This window comes from Macrotis lagotis, chromosome 3 (assembly GCF_037893015.1).
Source record: "Macrotis lagotis isolate mMagLag1 chromosome 3, bilby.v1.9.chrom.fasta, whole genome shotgun sequence".
Classification (NCBI taxonomy): Eukaryota; Metazoa; Chordata; class Mammalia; order Peramelemorphia; family Peramelidae; genus Macrotis; species Macrotis lagotis.
Window position 1 is genome coordinate 93,076,409 of NC_133660.1, and position 18,736 is coordinate 93,095,144.

General features: G+C 34.6%; 1 protein-coding gene across 1 annotated transcript in view; it reads right to left on the reverse strand.

The window, feature by feature from the left end:
- The window catches only part of ANXA10 (annexin A10), an 81,852-nt gene that overhangs the window by 41,273 nt on the left and 21,843 nt on the right, over nt 1–18,736 (reverse strand). Inside the window, exon 4 of the mRNA XM_074231563.1 lies at nt 2,641–2,754. Within this exon, the coding sequence (XP_074087664.1) occupies nt 2,641–2,754 (114 nt within the window). The remainder of the gene's footprint in view (nt 1–2,640; nt 2,755–18,736) is intronic.

An 18,736-nucleotide genomic window follows, 5' to 3' on the forward strand; every position in this document is an offset into this window, starting at 1 on the left:
GCAAAAAATCAATCAATGAAACATTCAATAAAAATGGAATAGCTATAGGATAAAAAATTTAAAATTAGAAAGGATTTAAAGTAATTAAGCCCAATCTCTTTGTCATATAGGTGAAGAATGAGTACCAGAGAGCTTAAATAGCTTGCCCACCTCAGGTCATTCAGCTAGTAAGTGTCTGAGATATGATTCACATTCACCTTCTGATCTTAAGTTCCACACTTTACTGCAACACCTGACTATCTCAATGAGCTTACAGTGTATTCTTACTTTGATAGAGCATAGATTATTTTATTGATGAATCAATGATTAGCATGAGAAATCAGAAAATATACTATCTCTCCCTTATATGGACCTATCATAATGACTGGAATTGATTCTTTACAAAGGATTTGTTGATTGACTCTGGTGACAGAAACATTTTAATTTTTATTAGTTTGCTTTTTCTTTCCTTCTTACTTGGATTACCATAATTTCTCAGATAACCAAAATGAAATTTTAAAAAAGGAAGTTTATTGGATCAGAAAACAATACAAAAACCTAGAAACTTATAGAATTATAGGATTCAGAGAGGTAAGGGGCAGCATCAGAGATTATCATGGCCAACTCAGATAGAAATGGGTGTTTCTGATATTATCTATGACATTGTATTTTTGATTATCGTATTAAATATTTTCTAATTATATTTTAAGCTTGTTATTGCTGTACACTGAAGTGTTGTAGTAGTTGTCTAACCTAATCATCTTCTATTTTTTTAAACATTTGAGCAAGTGGAGTCCCAGTGTAATATATGAAACACAGCACAGAGTTCAAACTCAATCTGCTTTTGTAGTAAAGAATCAACCTACAATTGAACAGTGAGTGACACTTATGGAAACTAGGATCTGATTGTGCTGGTATTTTGGGTCCAGGGATTAATTGAACCAGGTTAATTCTAGTCTAGACCCTCTGCAGGTGTATATATCAAAGAAAAAGGAATAATGCTCCTTGAACCAAGTGAAGGGTTTAATCCTTTCGAGGAAATTATAAACTTTAAATTCTTTTGTGGTTTGCTGGATCTTAAGATAAAGGGTTTTCTAGTCCCCAAGTGAGTTATTTCCTTTCCATGATATTGCTGAGGTCTAGCTAGTTCATCTTAAAATAAAATTGATTTGAACATCAATATTTTCTATAAAAGGTCTTTTCATCTTTGCAGTTGAAATTTGAATAAATGAACTTTTTAAAAAATTATTCAGAACTATAACTAAGGTCTTTAGGAGTGGATGTCAAACATTAGAACTACTCACACTGTGCCCCTAATCTATTATTATCAATGATAATAATAATAGTAATGATGATGATCATATTTATATACTTTAAAATTTATCAAAATATTAAGGTTTCTCCCCCTTTAAAATGAAAGGATTCTGATTTTATGTATTTACTGTATATATGAATGTTTCTGTATTAGTTCTCAGTTAGATTTAAAAGTTTTTGAAAGTATTTTAGAAATATGATTATTGGAGTATCTCAGTTTCTTTTGTGGGAAATTCATTCTTTTCATTAATATAATTAAAAAAGAATAAGCCCTTTGATTCACCCAGTTACAATTTTTAATAGTATGAGAAACAGATTTGAATGCAAGGCATCTTATCTCAGTATCTAATCAACACCCTTGACTTTCTGTTTTAACTATCCAATTTTTTAAGGAACAATTTATCAATACTTTCTGTTTCTTTGAATTCATTTCTCAGAATCACAGTCCATTAAACTGTGAATGCGTGATGGCAGGGACTGTTTTTTGCTTTTTTAAAAAAATTCCCCAGTTATGAGTCATTGCCTGTCATGTAATAGGTATCAAATGTTTATTGATTGATTGATTGCAATTGTGATAAAAAGATTTATTATAAATCAATGGTATGATTTGAGTTGACTGATCAAGTTTTGATTCTAGTTGTAATTTGTAGGTCTTATCCAAATCACTGAGGTAAAAAGAATTAATAAGTATTTAATAAAACATAAAGTAGTTCCAAATGTAGAGAGGATTTTAATGATGTTTATTTTGGCCCCCAGTGTTAACTACCAACTGGTCTTGCCCCACATGCCCTCTGTTCACAGTCTGTGATTATTTCTTCTGCCAACAAATTTTGGAAAGATTTCAGAAGTCTTGGCAGGTGTTTGAGTATAAGATTTAAAAATAAGCAGGAATGCACAATCTCCAAACAATTGCAACAACAAAAAACTTTAATAGAATCTATAATTATTTCATTTCTAAGAAATGGCTTTCTTTTAAAAAACAAACACCTTGATTCTTCAAAATGAAAATTCAGATACAAGGGAAAGAATATTATTTCATCAAGAAGAAACTTAAGGTCTTATCAAAATAAATAGAAAACATGGCAGAAACATTTCATTTCTGATTCTGTTTTCTATTTGTACTTAATATGCTAAAGGGATTATCAATTGTTTTTAAAAGCAAAATATTACTTTTGCCCTTCTTAATATGACAACAAGCATAAATCAAACTGCACAATGTATTTCTCGTTTTTCATAAATGGCTCATTTAGGGTCCTGTTAAATGTCAGAGAGCAAGAGAAATAAATTTAATTATAGGCAAACAGTTATCTATGGGTAGTTCCCAGAGTTTGGGGATTAGAGAAATACCTTCATGGCATGCCAGAGCTCATGAGCATCATAAGATGGTGGTGGATACATCAGACCAACCATAACATCCTTAAAATGTCCCGAAAGATTCTCCTTCAAGTCTGCAATCAAATCCTACAGAGGAAAACAAAATGGTAAATCCATATGCTAGGTATGTCTACATCACAGGAGTCATAACTTGAGGGGTTCAGAGCATTTAGGTTCAAGACACTGTGTGACTCTAGGGGAGTTACTTTATTTCTCAGACTATTAAGGAAATCCCTTAGATAGTGAATTGCAGTAAAAATTGCTAATAAACATTTATTGACCATGGATCTTAGGTTCATTAGTACACAGAATTAGAGCTACAAATGACTTGAGAAAGTAATTAGTCTAACTCACTCATTTAACAGATGAGGAAACTGAGATCCAAAGAAGTTAAAGTGTCATATGTCCAACACAGGATTTAAAATGGGTCCTCTGTCTCTAAAATAAAATTCTTTCCACTGTAGCATGCTCCTCTGCATTAGATCAAAAATCTGTAAACTTATCTGTACCAGTATAAGTCATGGAATAATGAGGAATGAATTTTACAGCCTGAAATAGTACCTCATCTTGAATTTTTCTACAAGGCAGGTGTCATCCTGTTGAAAAAACAGGAATGATTTGGGAACAAATAAATTATTGGATTCTGTTAGATTGAAAATTTCCAAAATTCCTGCAAAATGAATTTATCCCATTTCCCCATGAACACAATATCTCACAGCATACGCAGCACTATGAACAGGATACTATTGTACCCTCCTCTATCTACCCCCTTCCCAACACACAGCCTTTGTCTCACTGTAAATATGAATAGCAATTGAAAACTTAAGTACACTTTACTTAGGTTTCCTTACATGATTGCTCTCCTTGTATCCTTGATTGCCTGGTGGGGGCTTTAGGAAACATTATTCCTCAACAAGAAAAAAAATTTTCCATTGTGATAATAATGGCCCTTAGCAGGAAGGAGCTGATTCTTCTATTGCCCAAAAGCTTATGTTATCTTTTGTGACTGTTTCTGAAAAAATAATCTTTTAGGCATTTCTGAAAGTCATTACTACATTATTATTGTAATGTATAAAAGAGCATGGAAAGTAGAAATAATTATTTTTTTTCTAAAACTTAGCATGCTGGGTTTTCTTTGCTAAAACATGAGGATTTTTAAAAAATCAATGTTTGCCAAATTACAAAAAAATATAAAAAGACTTTTCATTCTCAATCTTTTAAAGTATATTAATAACAGAAACATATATAACATATATTATACATAAATAACATGTATAACACATGTAATATGCATATATAAAATATGCATCTATATAACATATGCAGTATAGATATATACACATTACCTTTTTGCTGTATGTTTAACTATTATTAAGACTTCTAGAATAAAAGGTTTTTAAATCAATTTTACATATGATTCAAAGATTAGTCAAAATGTATAGATAGATAATATTATGTCCTCTTTAATGTATCCAATATATTATATTAAGATATCTTAGTGATACAGAAAGGCAAAAAAGCTTTAAGAAAACAACTAATCATAATCATAAAATAGGTAAAACTATTGTAATGCTTTTTTATTTAATTTTAAGTAAAAAGCCATTTATCTGCTACCTGATCACCACAGATATGAGGACCACATGGCTTATATTTTCCTGAACTATTGCTACTTCAGGGTTTCTGTCCAGTTGTCTGTTTAGGCTAGGTATGGATAACCTTTTTTTCTACCAAGAATCATTTGGATATTTATAACATCATCATGGGCCATACAAAATTATCAGCTTAAAAATTAGTTATATATATATATATATATATATATATAGTCAAACATTTAATTAACACACCCTTAAAAAGCTCCTAGAATTATTGAATTTCAAGTTCCACTTGTGGTTGCTAAGGTAGTGCCAGACCACATGATTCTGTGGGCCTTATATGGCCCACTAGTCAGACATTTCATAGTCCTGCTAGACTATCAAAATGTCTTAGGAATTGGACTATATCAGCAACTAGAGACTGAAAGAATCAAGATAATAAACTACAATAAAACATCCACAACTCACTAAACATTGAAAACTACAAAAGATGGAGAAATTGGGGCTACAGAAGTACTAAAGTTAATCATAAAAATCAAGAACCTTACACTTTCAAATGTGATATGAGATTCTTGTTGATAGGGGCTAAATTTGATTTTTTATTTGTATATCTAGGGCATAATAGAGAACCTTTAATAATATTATGTATAACAGTGGTTCTTAACAAATGTTTGGGGAGCGAATAAAAAGATGAAAGGAAGAACAAAAGAAATCATGCTCTCTGCCCTAAGGAGTGAATTTTCAAAGTGAAAAAAATATGGTATGTTCCCATGGAATGATGGAATATTAATATTAAAAAATAAATACACATTTGAGTTTATTTTTACTTTAAATATTACTTTGGTACATTATCAGATGCTAAATAAATGGTAGACAGACGTTATAGAAGATTGAGGAGATGTGACTAGATGAAAATTTTTTCTGAAAAAAAACAAACAACTGAGTACTTCTATGGCTTAGAATTTATATGCTAGTCAAAAGTTTGGTTATGACAACTCAGAAAGTAATTGCAAACTTAGCCTACATTATGAAAGGCATGATGTGTAGGACTAGAGAGGTGGTAGCTAGTCCTATCTATCAGATTCCTTACCTACAGTATTGTGTAAGTTCTGGACAACACATTTGAGGAGGCTCATTCATCCACTCAGGAATATGAAGAAAAGTTCAAACATAATAGTGAAAACCCTGTAGCTCTTACCAAATAAGAATCAATTAAAGTAGGAGGAGATTGTATTACATAGAAGGCTTGAGCAAGGGGAAATAAAATACTGTCTATGCTTCTCTGAAATGTTATAGAAGAGAATTAGACTTCTATTGGGTCCCTGGGAGAAGAACTAAGGAAAGACACAAAAAATAAGATTTATGTTTAAAATAAAGAAAAGAAAGCCCAATTTTCTTTCAATTAATACTCCTCTCAAGAGGGAGGGTCTTTCTAGTGAATTTATTGGTTCCATCTGACAGGATACTTAGAGCAAAAAATTGGATGTTTACTTGTCTGACATATTTCAGAGATGATCTTTATGCTGATTTAGTTTGTATTCAGTGGTACTTTGAGATCCTTCCCCATTCTGATTTCCTATGATTATGATTTCAGAAAAGAGCATGAGCTGAATGTGTCAGAAAAATGCATTCTTTGAGTGTTGGAAGCTATTTTTTGCTTGTAATTGGAAAAAATAAATAAAAGAAAAAAACCATTAAAAAAAAAGAAAAATGGGGGAAGAGACATTGTAGTTGAACCCTGGAAGTTGGGAATGATTTTCAGAAACAGAGATTAGAGATGAGGAGGACATTCCAAAAATGTGTACATTATTTACTTATGAAATATAGTAATGAAGAGAGAATCAAAAAGGAGAGTGTCAGGGGACCATAGTATTAGATACAATAAAGGTTGTTTTTCAAAATTAACAGGGTTCAGTTGGAGTAAATTAAAAGGAAAGCATCTTTGTAAAGGCAAGAGACTAAGGTGACCAGTTTAGATAGATAGGAAATCTTGTGTGGGAAAGTAATGGCATACAGAATTGGAGAAGTAGAGAACTGAGAGTGGTTTGTGGAGGGTTTTGAATGCTAGACTGAATGCCTATTAAGTTTTGCTGATACTGAGGTCAAAAGAGTTAGAATTATGAGAGTTATTTATGTGCTTTGAGTCCCTTGTAATTTTATGTAACAGCTATGTAACATGTATAACTAAGTAGAGTGCAAAACTAGAAGAGACCTTTGTAAAAACAGAATAAAGTAACGCTAAAGGAAGGTAATAGGAAAAGCAGAGGAAGTTAGGTGATCTTGTAGACAAAGCATTAGATCTGGAATCAGGAAGATATGAATTCTAATCTGATCTCAAATATTTATTAACTGGGGGAGACTGGGCAAGCCTCAGGGAACTCCCTGTGAGGATACCTCCTTTTACCAATGCATGGATTTTGTTTATGTACTCTAAATATTTTTATGTTAAAGTTATTAGGGACACTGACATGTTAAATAACCTCAAATGGTCACTCAGCTAAGTAAATTTCTGAAATAAGACTTCCAACCTAGTACTTCTCTGACTGTTCATGAACAGCAATTCTCAGCTTCTACCTCTTTACAAACATTTATTCTTTATTTTGCTGTTCTGATTTTCAATGCAATATTCTTCTTTGTAGTCATTAATGTTTTCTGTAGTGGGGTTTTTAATTTTTTAAACAAGATTTCAAAAATGATATGTCAACATAGTTGGTTTCTTTTTATACTTTTAAAAGTATTATTGTGAAAAAAAGTCTATAGGCTTGGGGGAGCATCTATGACACTCAAAAAGGCTAAAAATTCCTATTCTAAAGCAAATTTGTCAGTTTAATTTGTGATGTTCATTTTATGAGTGTGGCCTTCTAAAATGAAGTGGGAAGAAGACACAAGTCTATCACAGATTTCATGGAGAAATTCAGGTAGCATTTTGAAAAATTTAAAGAAATGCTGCTATTAATAGGAAAGCAGTTTCACTCAAGTCCTGGGAATAAAAGTCAGATTACAATGGATTAAGGGAGGAATGAATATTGAGAAAATGGAGGAAAATGTATACATTATTTATCTATGAAATATGGTAATAAAGGGGATAGCTAGATGGAGCAGTGGATAGAGTGTCAGTCCGGGAGTCAAGAGGACCTGAGTTCAAATCCAGCCTCAGACCCTCAAGAATTACAGATCTGTGTGATGTTGGGCAAGTCACTTAACTCCTCTGCCTTGCAAACAAACAAAAAAGAAATATGGTAATGAAGAGGAGAATGAAAAGGGAGGCTGTCAGGGGACTATAAGATTAAATAAAAGTTGTTTTTCAAAATTAACAAAACCTGTGCAAACTTGAATGCAGATCAGAAAGAGTCAACTACTTCTTCAGAGTTTTGCATAAACCACAGACAGATACATAGGAAATATAGCACACAACTTGGTCATGTCATACCATGGAAAAATCTCTGGTTCTGGAATTGGGGGATCTAGACTTGGCAATAAGAGCTAGTCAGAGAGGGCTAGATTTGAAGACAGAAAGACCTGAGTTCAAATTCCATTTGAGACACCTACTAGCTATATGATTATTGAATAAGTCACTTTGCCTCCCTGTATTTCAATTCCTCTATATTCAGAATGAAGTATTTGGAGATATCAGTCTCTAGGGTCCCTTTCAGTTCCTTATCAAAGATCCTATAGTCTTAGTTAAAATGCTTGCTACCTGTATGACCTTGGACAAATCTCTTGATTTTTGTTTGTTTTGTTTTGTTTTGTTTTGTTTTGTTTTGTTTTGTTTTGTTTTGTTTTGTTTTGTTTTGTAAAAGAAGAGGATTCAACTGAATGGTTTTTGAGTTTTCTTTTGCATCTGGATCAGTGATCTACTGGTACTTTTTTTTAAGAAAAATATCTTTATTACAATAGAATTAAAAACAAATTTAGAGCTAGGAGGGACCTTAGAGTTCATCTAAAATCAAATGGAATTAGGACTAGAAAGATCCTTATTGACTATAAGTTATTTATTTCATAGGTCAAAAAACTGAGGTATAGTGCTGTGCTGTCAGTTGATTTGTCTGAAATTTCAATGGTTTTCAATGAGTAGATCAGCATTAAAAGCCCCTCTTATTTCTTTTTGAATTTAGAAAACTTTTACTCTCTCTCTCTCTCTCTCTCTCTCTCTCTCTCACACACACACACACACACACACACACACACACACAAACACACACACAGTCTCTCTCTCTCTATCTTTCTCCATATATATATATATATATATATATACACATATGCATTATTCTCTCTTTAGCTCATACCTGATGAGAGATTTCCAGAACTATCAGCTGTCCTTCCCCATCTAATTCTTCTGTATCAATTCTTCCTCTCACAGCTCTTTTGTATGAGAATTCTTTTTTAATCTTTTCTATACCATTTTACTTTTAAGAATCCCATGCTTTGGAGGGGGTGGAGCCAAAATGGAGACATGAAGGGATCGAGTTAGGAACTCTCTGATAAAAACTCATAAACTAAGGACTTTAACTAAACTTTCGAGAGACAGAACCCACAAAGGGACCCAGTGAGGCAGTTCTCCTACTCAAGGTAACCTGGAAAAGAGCAGAAAGGCTCTGCTCCCTGGGGTAGGAGGGGTGGCCAGCCAGAGCAAAAGAACTTCAACCTCCCAGAGGCAGCCCCAGGGCACTGGGAGCCCTGGCTCACAGCAGTGGGAGAATCTCCTTAGCTGCACCTTGGGGAGCACCAGCACAAAGTGGGGGAACAGTGGGGGACCTCTGCCAGAACAAGCACGTGGAGCCCAGCCCTCAGGGCACACAGCCAGCAGCTTGGTCTTTCAGCAGCCCAGACCAGGAAACAGAAGCAGGCAGAGCCAGTAAGCAGGAGCCCCCAGGGCATGAGCCCATTGAGCTGAGGGAGGGGAGTGAAGAGAGACTGCAGAGCTCTATCCTCTGCCCCTGCAACAGGACTCTCGGGCTCTGACCATATTCAGATCCTAATCACAGTCTAGGCCCCCCCATAGAACAACAGGGGCCCCCCCAGAGTGGGGCGCTTATGGTCATTCACAGACCAGGAGGAAGGACAGAGCCTCACACACTGAGACCCCTGTGGGAGTGTCCCAAAAGCTCAGGAAGCACCCTAAAAAACAGGCTTAGGCTGGGAAAATGAACAAGCAAAGAAACAAGAGGAAGACCATTGAGAAATATTTTGCAAATGAGCCCAAGAAGGATCAAAATACTCAGTCTGAAGATGAGGAAGCACAAGCTCCTGCATCTAAAGACTCCAAGAAAAACAGAAATTGGGCTCAGGCTATGCCAGAGCTCAAAAAAAGACTTTGAAAATCAAATGAGGGAGTTGGAAGAAAAACTGGGAAAAGAAAGGAGAGAGATGCAGGAAAAACATGAAAATGAAGTCAGCAGCTGAGTCAAGGAAATCCAAAAAAATGCTGAAGAAAAAATAGCATGCTAAAAACCAGCTTAGGTCAAATGGATAAAACAGTTCAAAAAGTTATTGAGGAGAAGAATGCTTTAAAAAGCAAAATTGGCCAGATGGAAAAAGAGATAAGAAAACTCTCTGAGGAGAACAAATCCTTCAGACAAAGAATAGAATTCAGGGAGATTGATGAATTTACCAGAAATCAGGAATCAATACTTCAAAACCAAAAAAATGAAAAATTAGAAGAAAATGTGAAATATTTCATTGAAAAAACAACTGATATGGAAAACAGACTTAGGAAAGATAATTTGAAAATTATTGGAATACCTGAAAGTCATGATCAGGAAAAGAGCCTTGACATCATTTTCAAAGAATTACTACAGGAAAATTGCCCTGATATTCTAGAAGCAGAGGGTAAAATAGAAATGGAAAGAATCCACCGATCCCCCCGAGAAAGAGATCCCAAAAACCAACCCCCAGGAATATTATAGCCAAGTTCCAGAACTCCCAAGTCAAAGAGAAAATATTACAAGCAGCCAGAAGGACACAGTTCAAATATCGTGGAGCTGCAGTCAGGATCACACAGGACCTAGCAGCAGCTACATTGGAAGCTTGTAGGGCTTGGAATACAATATACCGGAAGGCAAAAGAGCTTAGAATGCAGCCAAGAATGAACTACCCAGCAAGGCTGAATGTCCTCTTCCAGGGAAAAAGATGGACTTTCAATGAACCAGGGGAATTTGAAAGGTTCCTTTTGGAATGGCCAGAGCTGAACAGAAGGTTTGTTCTTCAGATGCAGGACTCAGGTGAAGCATGGAGATTGGAGGAGAGGGGGAAACTATTAGGGACTTAATGAGGATGAACTGCATGTATATAAAAATGATACTGATAATATTCATATGAACCATGTCAGTTAATAGAGCAGGTAAAGGGAGCTTTTATAGTTGAAGCACAGGAGAAAGCTGAAGTTGAAGATAAAATATGGTGTAAAAATGGAGTCAATAAGAAAAAAAGGGAAATGGAATGGGAGAAAGAAAAAGGAGAGAGGGAATAGTCCAAGCTATTTCACATAATAAGAGTTTTTTTTATTACAATGAGCTATTGCAATGATATGGAAGGGGGGAGGCAAGGGGCAATGAGGGAATCTTTGCTCTCATCAGAGATGGCTAGGAAAGGAAACAGCAAATATACTCAATGGGGTATAGACAACTGGAGTAAGAAGGAGGGGGAACAGGGGGAAGGGGTGGGGATGTGAATAAAGGAGGAGAGGATAGACCATGGGCGGAGAGTGTTCAGATATAACACATTTTCTTTTTTACTTCTTGCGAGGGGCTGGCATTTGATGGCCTGCCCAGGACCATAGGGCCAGGTGGATTCTGGGCCTAAGGGGTGGTATGGGGGCTCAGGGCTTCTTGGCCCAAGGACCAGGGATCTGTCTGCTGCGCCACTCAGCGACACTACAGCAGAGTCAGAGTGAAAGGAGAAAGAAAATATAGTACATGGTAGTGGAGAAATAAGAAAGGAGGGAGTTGTGATCAGCAATGGCAACCTTGGAAAAATATGGAAGTAACTTTTGTAATGGACTTATCATAAAGAATGTGATCCACCCAGGACAGAGTTGATGGTATTGGAACAAAGACTGAAGCACATCTTTTGTTATTATTTGGGGGAGGGTGCAGGGCAAGTGGGGCTGGGTGGCCTGCCTGGGGCCACATAGCAGGGTGATCTTTGGGTGTCTGGGATCAGATTCGAACCCAGGTGCTCCTGGCTCAAGGGCCAATGCTCTGTCTGCCACCCAGCCACCCCTACTATTATTACTATTTTATTTTATTTTGGGTTGGGTTTTTTTTTTCTTCTTTTTGGTTTTTGTAGGGCAGTGGGGATCGGGTGGCTTGCATGTCACATGGCTGGGTGATTGTTGGGTTTACAAGGCTGCATATGGACTCGGGTGCTCATGGCTCCAGGGCTGGTGCTTTGTCCATTGCACCACCTGGCCATACCTACAATTATTACTATTATTTTTTTAATTTTAATTTTTTTCTCTCCCCTTTACTTTTTCGACCAAGCAAGTCTATCTATATTCATGGGGGGAGGGGTAATTTGTTTACTTGTAAAGAAATATATTTTATTAATGTAAAAACAATTTGTACAAAATGAGGATAAAAAAATAAATAAAAAAAAGAATCCCATGCTTCTCAACTCTACCTCAATCTTTCCTTCTAAACTACCCAATCACTAATAACAATCTTGTACAAATGATTTACATTTCCACAGATAGTAAACAATTTGTCCTTTTGAGTCCCTTGTAATTAGTCTTTGAAGTTTATCTTATAGTTATATTGATTATTGCTTGTCAAATTTTCCAAGTTCCATCATTTTACATCAAAATTCTGAGAGTCTGTCAACTCATTGAATGTCCATTTTTTTTTGTTCAGGATTCTTATTAACTTTTCTAGGTATGATATTTTCGCCTATAATCCCAGTTCTTTTACTCTTCCATGTGTATTGTTCCAAGATCTGTAGTCTTTTAAATTAGCCACTGCTAGATCTTGTGTAATTCTAATTGTGGCTCTGCCATATTTAAATTCTTTTCTTTTCTTTCTTGGTGTCCTTTATTCCTTAAGCTGGAGGTTTTGAAATTTATCGATGGTATTCCTGTTAGTTTTCTTCCTAGGTGGTAATTAGTGATTTTTTTTCTTTTTTTCTACTTTCCACTCTTCTTCTAACACTTCAGGACAAGTTTTTCTATTATTGTATCAAGATTCTTTATAGATCATAGCTTTTAGGTAGTTCTGTTATTCTGATTTTCTCTTCTTGGTCTTATCTCTAAATCAAAGTTGTTTTTCTCACAAAAATTTCCCTTGTCCAATTCTAATTTTCAAAAAGTCATTTTAAGTTTCTGAATCTCCTTTTTCAATTGGTTTACTTACTTTCTTTTCATAATCTTCTTGTTTTTCTTGGATTGTTCTTATTTTCTTTTTTAGGTTTTCCTTAATTTCTCTTACATGATTTTAAAAAGCCTTTTTTCAAGCTCCTCTATGAATTCGTTTTGAGCAGGTAAGCATTTGTTGTTACTATTTGGAGTAGGAGAGGTTTGGGGGTTTTTTTTACACTCACTATAGCTTTATTAATGTTTCCAATTTATTCCTCTTATCCAGTCAAATAAATATAAGTCCCTACTATGTATCAGACATTGCACTAAGCTGTGATGATACAAAGAATAAAAAGACAGTCCCTGTCCTCAAAGAACATATAACATAATGGAGGATGCAACACACAAAAGGAGACAGGAAAGTAGAGTGAAGGGATCAGGAGTTTAGATGATACTTTCTGGGGAATATCTTGTTCCATGTGGAATTAAAATTAGGCAGAGAAGCAAAAGCCAAGCAGAGGGAATTGAAAATCCTCTCTAAAGAAAGGCATTCGGAGGAGTTTGGTTCTCCGTCATGCAGCGGTCCAAACAGAGGGGAGAGGAGGTTGAGAAGGTGTTGGCAATCAATATTTGATGCAAAGCTACCCTAGGAAGGTCCTTTTTAGGCTGAAGATTTATACCTTCTTTTTTTCCTCCAATCTCCCTACTCCCCTTTAGTCTATTCACTGAAAATAACAGATGTATAATAAATGTTTTTGAAGATTTGCCCTTTTCTTTTTTGACCAACTTTAATAAAATTTACTTAATGCTTAATCTCCATTCACAAAGGAATTCTTAAAATAAATTAAATTCAAGTTCTCACAACAGTAATTTTTGACTGACCACAGATGTTGTTAGATGACCATCTCTGGGTCATGGATAGTCCCAGGACAAGACAATTTTGTAGGTATATCAGAATATTTAAAAATAATCACTTAGTAACCTGTAGACTATTTGAACTTGGCTTCTTTAGATAGCCATTAATTTTTTTTCTTATAGGACTCCTTATAATATATGTATGGGGACAGTGGTTTCTTCACTTTAGGGAGAAGAATTTTTTTTAGAGAAGTGGAATGGAAAGAAAGAGGACAAACTTGGAGTGAGGAAACAACATGGGTTCAAATCCCATCTCTGACATTTAATAATCAACCACCTCCACCAAAACCTCTCTTGAACTCAGTTTTTTTAATCTGTAAAATGAGGATAACAAATTGTTCTGCTTACTTCAGGGAAATTAGGAACAGAGAGGGTTTGGAATGAATTTTTGAATTCACTGGTTTAGGGAATTCCCAGAGGAATTCTTCCCTCTCCAAATGTAAGTTGGCATCTCTTCAATTCATAATCTTAGAGAATTACCTATGGCAAAGTTTACATTTTTGTCTGCTTCTTTTCCTGTAAGAACAATTATAAATCTGAATGTAGAGATGCCAACCCCATTGTGAAAATATCAGTTTCCTCCTTGGAAAACAAGAAGCTTGTCTGGTTATATTTTTCTAATGACAACTATAAATTCCCCCACTATATCAATAGTCCTGGAAGGGGAGAAAGATTCCTATGCTCTATGTTTGTAACATCTGATAAGGCATGGATACCCTGAGTCAGGAGGAGACTTTATTCCTTGCCTTATCCCTGACAGTCTGAAATGAAGCAAACAACTTGAAATGGGGAAGGAAATCATAATTTATTCTATGACATCTTTATGAAAGAATTTGTATTTTCATTGGCGGCTGCCAATAATTTTATGGTCCTTTGTCTTATTCCTATAAATATATGTCCCCAAAATCTACTTTGGGGTCCAGTTCCTATATGGTTCCACATGCATAAGCTTTTAGGCTGAATACTTAGAGAAATAGTCAAGCTATTTGTTGACCTAACTTTGTTCTTCTTAAGACCAAACATATAGCTTAATTCTTTATTAAGGACAAATTAATGAAGGTTGTCACCTGGAACACTGAGAGGTTAAGGGAAGTACTCAGGGTTGCAGAGGGTTGTAAGAGATGGGAACCAAGTCCTTCTCTTTTTAGGTCAACTCAATCTAATCTAATGCTTTTCAAAGTGTCTAGGGATCTTAGAGGAGACTCTTTCAGGGGTATATGATATTGAAACTATTTTTATACAAAAACCCAAGATATTTTATGTTTTATTGTATTAAATATTAATAGATAAACTCTTATGAACAAAAAACCTTCTTTATATTCTCAATAATTTTAAGACCATAAAAGGGTTCTGAGACTGAAAAGTTTAAGCCCTGTTGCAGTTTCTAGTAAAGAAAATCACTATGAAAAATCTTATGGTATTATAGTAATATGAATTATTGCTATTATTTTAGGTTTATCTGAAATTGTGAAGGAACCTTCTTTATCAGCTGATAATTTCACCTTTGATCTCAGCATATTTGATATCTTTGGTCATCCTGCTAAGATTTCCCCTTTGGACTAGGGCAATGAATTTTATTAGTGTAGTTAGTCAATAAACAATATTAAACACCAACTATTTGTTAGGCACAGTTAATTTCTGAGGAAAAGAAAAAAGGCAGGAGATAATTCAAAGAGGTACAGTTAGGTGGCACAGTGGATAAAGAAGTAGCCCAGGAATCAGGACAACCTGAGTTCAAATCTGACCTCAGGCACTTAACACTTACCTAGCTGAGTGACCATGGGCAAGTCACTTGACCCCATGGCCTTGCAAAAACAAACAAAAATAAAACAAAAAAAGAAAACAGTTCAAAGCAATTTAATCTAACATGCAAACAATTAAGTGCAAATAAATTATATGCAGGATAAAAAGATAATAATCAAAGAACAAAGAAGCTAGAATTAACAGGGATTGGACAAAGTTTTCACTAGAAGGTGGGATTTTAGCTGAGGTGTTAAGGAAGGCCAAAAGAGATGAGGGAATTCACACTAAGGAAATTCCCTTTACCAGTACAGATCAGTCCATATTCTCCAAAGCTTAGAGAATTCCTTAGAGCATTGAGAGATTTAGTGATTTGCCCAGGGTCATGCAGCCAGCACTTGTCAGAGGAAGGATTGGAATCCAGATCATCTTGATTCTAAAACTGACTATCTGTTCACCGTGTCATAATGCTTGGGATTGAAATTATCTTCCTATTAACATAGGCAACAATTATAAATCATGTTTTATGAATTTAATTTTATTCACAAAAGTTTAAAAGTATCTCCTATATTCTAAGTACTATATTAGCCCTTCAAGGAAGCACTAGCCTATATACAACTTGTATATGAGTTAAGTAAATACAAAGGATATATAAGGAAATAAGAAATGATATCAGATATGAAAAAAACACTAATAAGCAGGAAGACTGGAAAAAGTTTCCTATAAGAGATGTTAAATGATCTATTATTGAAAGGAAATTTTGAAGCAAGGTAGCAGAGTTATTTCAGATGTTGTTGTAAGAAATTTACCAAGGTGGATGGTTGCATTGGCTTATAATAGCTTTGAGGGTCCAGGCCATAGGCACAGGATTCTAATGGTTGGGTCACAGGAAAGAATGTTGAACTAGGTATAGTAGTTATAGTGAAGATAAGTCCCCATTTGGGGATACTAAGAGAGAAGTGATCCATTTTCCTATCACTCCACTCACTAAGAATGATCATGTAATCTTTGAAGTAAAGTACCCACTTAGAGACCATAAGAGGACAAACATCTCTCATACAGTCCCAAAAGTCTGTACAACCTTCTTTAAGACAGGAAGTGGCTCACATTTCCTGATCCTAATCCAATCACACCAAGGATGCTACCTAACAAAGGCCATAGCAGTCTTTGCTCCAAGAGAACCAATCAAATTGTTCTGTGAATTTGCTCACTAGCATCTGACTGGGGTACTATTTCTAATTACTATCTATTCTTTATTGAACAAATTGTGTCACAAAATATTTTCTTGCTTGTCTTGAGACTTTGGTCTTTAACTCCAAATCTTATCTATTTTATCCTAAATGGCCTATTGACTCAACTCTGCCTTTAGGATTCACAGTAAATTCAACCCCCCCCCCACACACACATGCTATTACCTCACCCTTGACAAGATTCTCACCTTGCATAATACTTTAGCCATTTTTTTTTATGGCATGGTCGAGATCCTTGTCCTGACCCCTTAGAGTCCTAGTATCAGGGCTGCAAGTTTAATAGCTTACAAGATATGAATTAGAAATAACTCAAGAACAATTTGTATTACAAGCTTGATTGTGAATTAGGGAAGTTTCATTTCTAAGAGAGATAGCAGCAAATGGAGATAAACTTATAAACTTAACAACAACTCAGTTTCAATAAATGTCTGATTCCCTGGAGGAGAAAAAAAATAATTGAAGGTATCCACAGGATACTGAATATAATTAACATGGTAGATAGAAGAGCAATAAGAAAGAAGCCTTAGAAATTTTGCAAAAAAAGGAATTTTATGGTCAAGAAACAATTAGTAATCTTCACTGAATGCACATTAGCTACATCTGACAACCACTAAATCACAAATGGAAAAGAAATTAATTCATTAAGACATTTCAGTACTGACACCATGCCAGTGGGAAAATGGATTAATAGTCAAAATGAAGACTAATTAAAAATTACCCCCTGCAATGTGAAACAGGATTAATGGTGAGAAGTGCTGGGAAATAAGAAACTAAATTGTCATTATTAAGTGTGTTTTTCTAATTGTCTCATGATATAATTGAAAGAAGGCATTTTAGACTCTATGTACATTGCAACCAACTTATTAGGAATCACCTGAGTTCTTCTTATTCACAAAAATCTTTATTTTTTTCCTTCCTTTCGTGACCAATTTGACATTCTTACAAAAGCCAAGCTAAGTATATTTATGAATTAAAATTATTTTAACTTTTATTTTTATATTGCCACATTATCCCTTGCCCAGAGAAGGAATAAAGGTTTTACACAGCAGCCTTAAATATTGACTAATTATAAGAATCACAAAACATTTCACATCAACATTTATATACATTATCACTTCTGGAGTTCACTAAGTTTTCATAGATGCTGTTCTTTTTTATCCTTAAAACATCTAGAGTATAATTTGAGCTTATTACTCATAAATTAAAAGTAGATTGGTGCCAGTCCATGAGAGTAATTGGAGAGGCTTACAGAAACCAAGGACTATTTTATGAAAGTCTCATTCCCCTGATCTTTGGGTTTTTCTTTCCATCCACAATATATCTTTTCTGATAGAGAGGATGGGTTATTTTTGCAAAGTCTGGACAAGATCATGCCGTCTATAGTCGCTCTTGAACCATCTTACAAGCAAATGAATTTTTATTCCATCTTGAGATTTCAGTATTACCAGTATTTTCTTTTCTTTTTTCTTTTTTTGCATATTAAATATTTTGATATCACGAAACTGATTCCTCATGTTTCTGAGCTGAGGTTTATTAATTTTTTAAACCAACATAATGGGGGACTCAACATCCTAAAAAGAATCTTTTAAAAATTTAAATTATATTTCTCCCAATTACATCTAAAGATAGCTTTCAACATTATCATTGATTTGTACCTGAAGGATTGATTCTGACAACTGAACTTATGTCACATTAAGGTAACTCACCAACATAGTTTCACTGGAGAAACTCCAGGTATTTTGTGAAATTATGAAGTTATTAAATCACATTTTTATTTATTTATTTATTACTAGCACTATAAACCAGCCTTAGATGCCTATCAACTGTATGATCCTGGGCAAGTCATTTTATATCTGTCTACCTCAATTTTCTCAATTGTAAAATGGGGATAATAATAGAACCTCTCTCCCAAGGTGGTTGGGTAGATCAAATGAGATTAAAGTGTTTAGCATGATGCCTAGGATATGGTAGGTGCTTAGTAAATGCTTATTCCCTTTTCCCTAGTTTTGGAAGCTTGCTTATTGATTTTGTTTTATTTAAATACTAATTCTTTCTCCTTTCTCTCTCCTTTCACTTTTCTAGTTAAATAGTTAATTAAAACAACATTCTCCTACCCTCTACCTTATTTTGTTTCTTAGTTTTTAAAGATTTTTTTCCTGCACACTTATCTAAAGAGGATTTCTTTACCTTGTTTTCTTCCTAAATTCTCTTCCAATCTTGTATATCCTATTGAAAAATTTGATTGCTTAATTTTATTCTTTCATTTATGGTATACATACTCAATT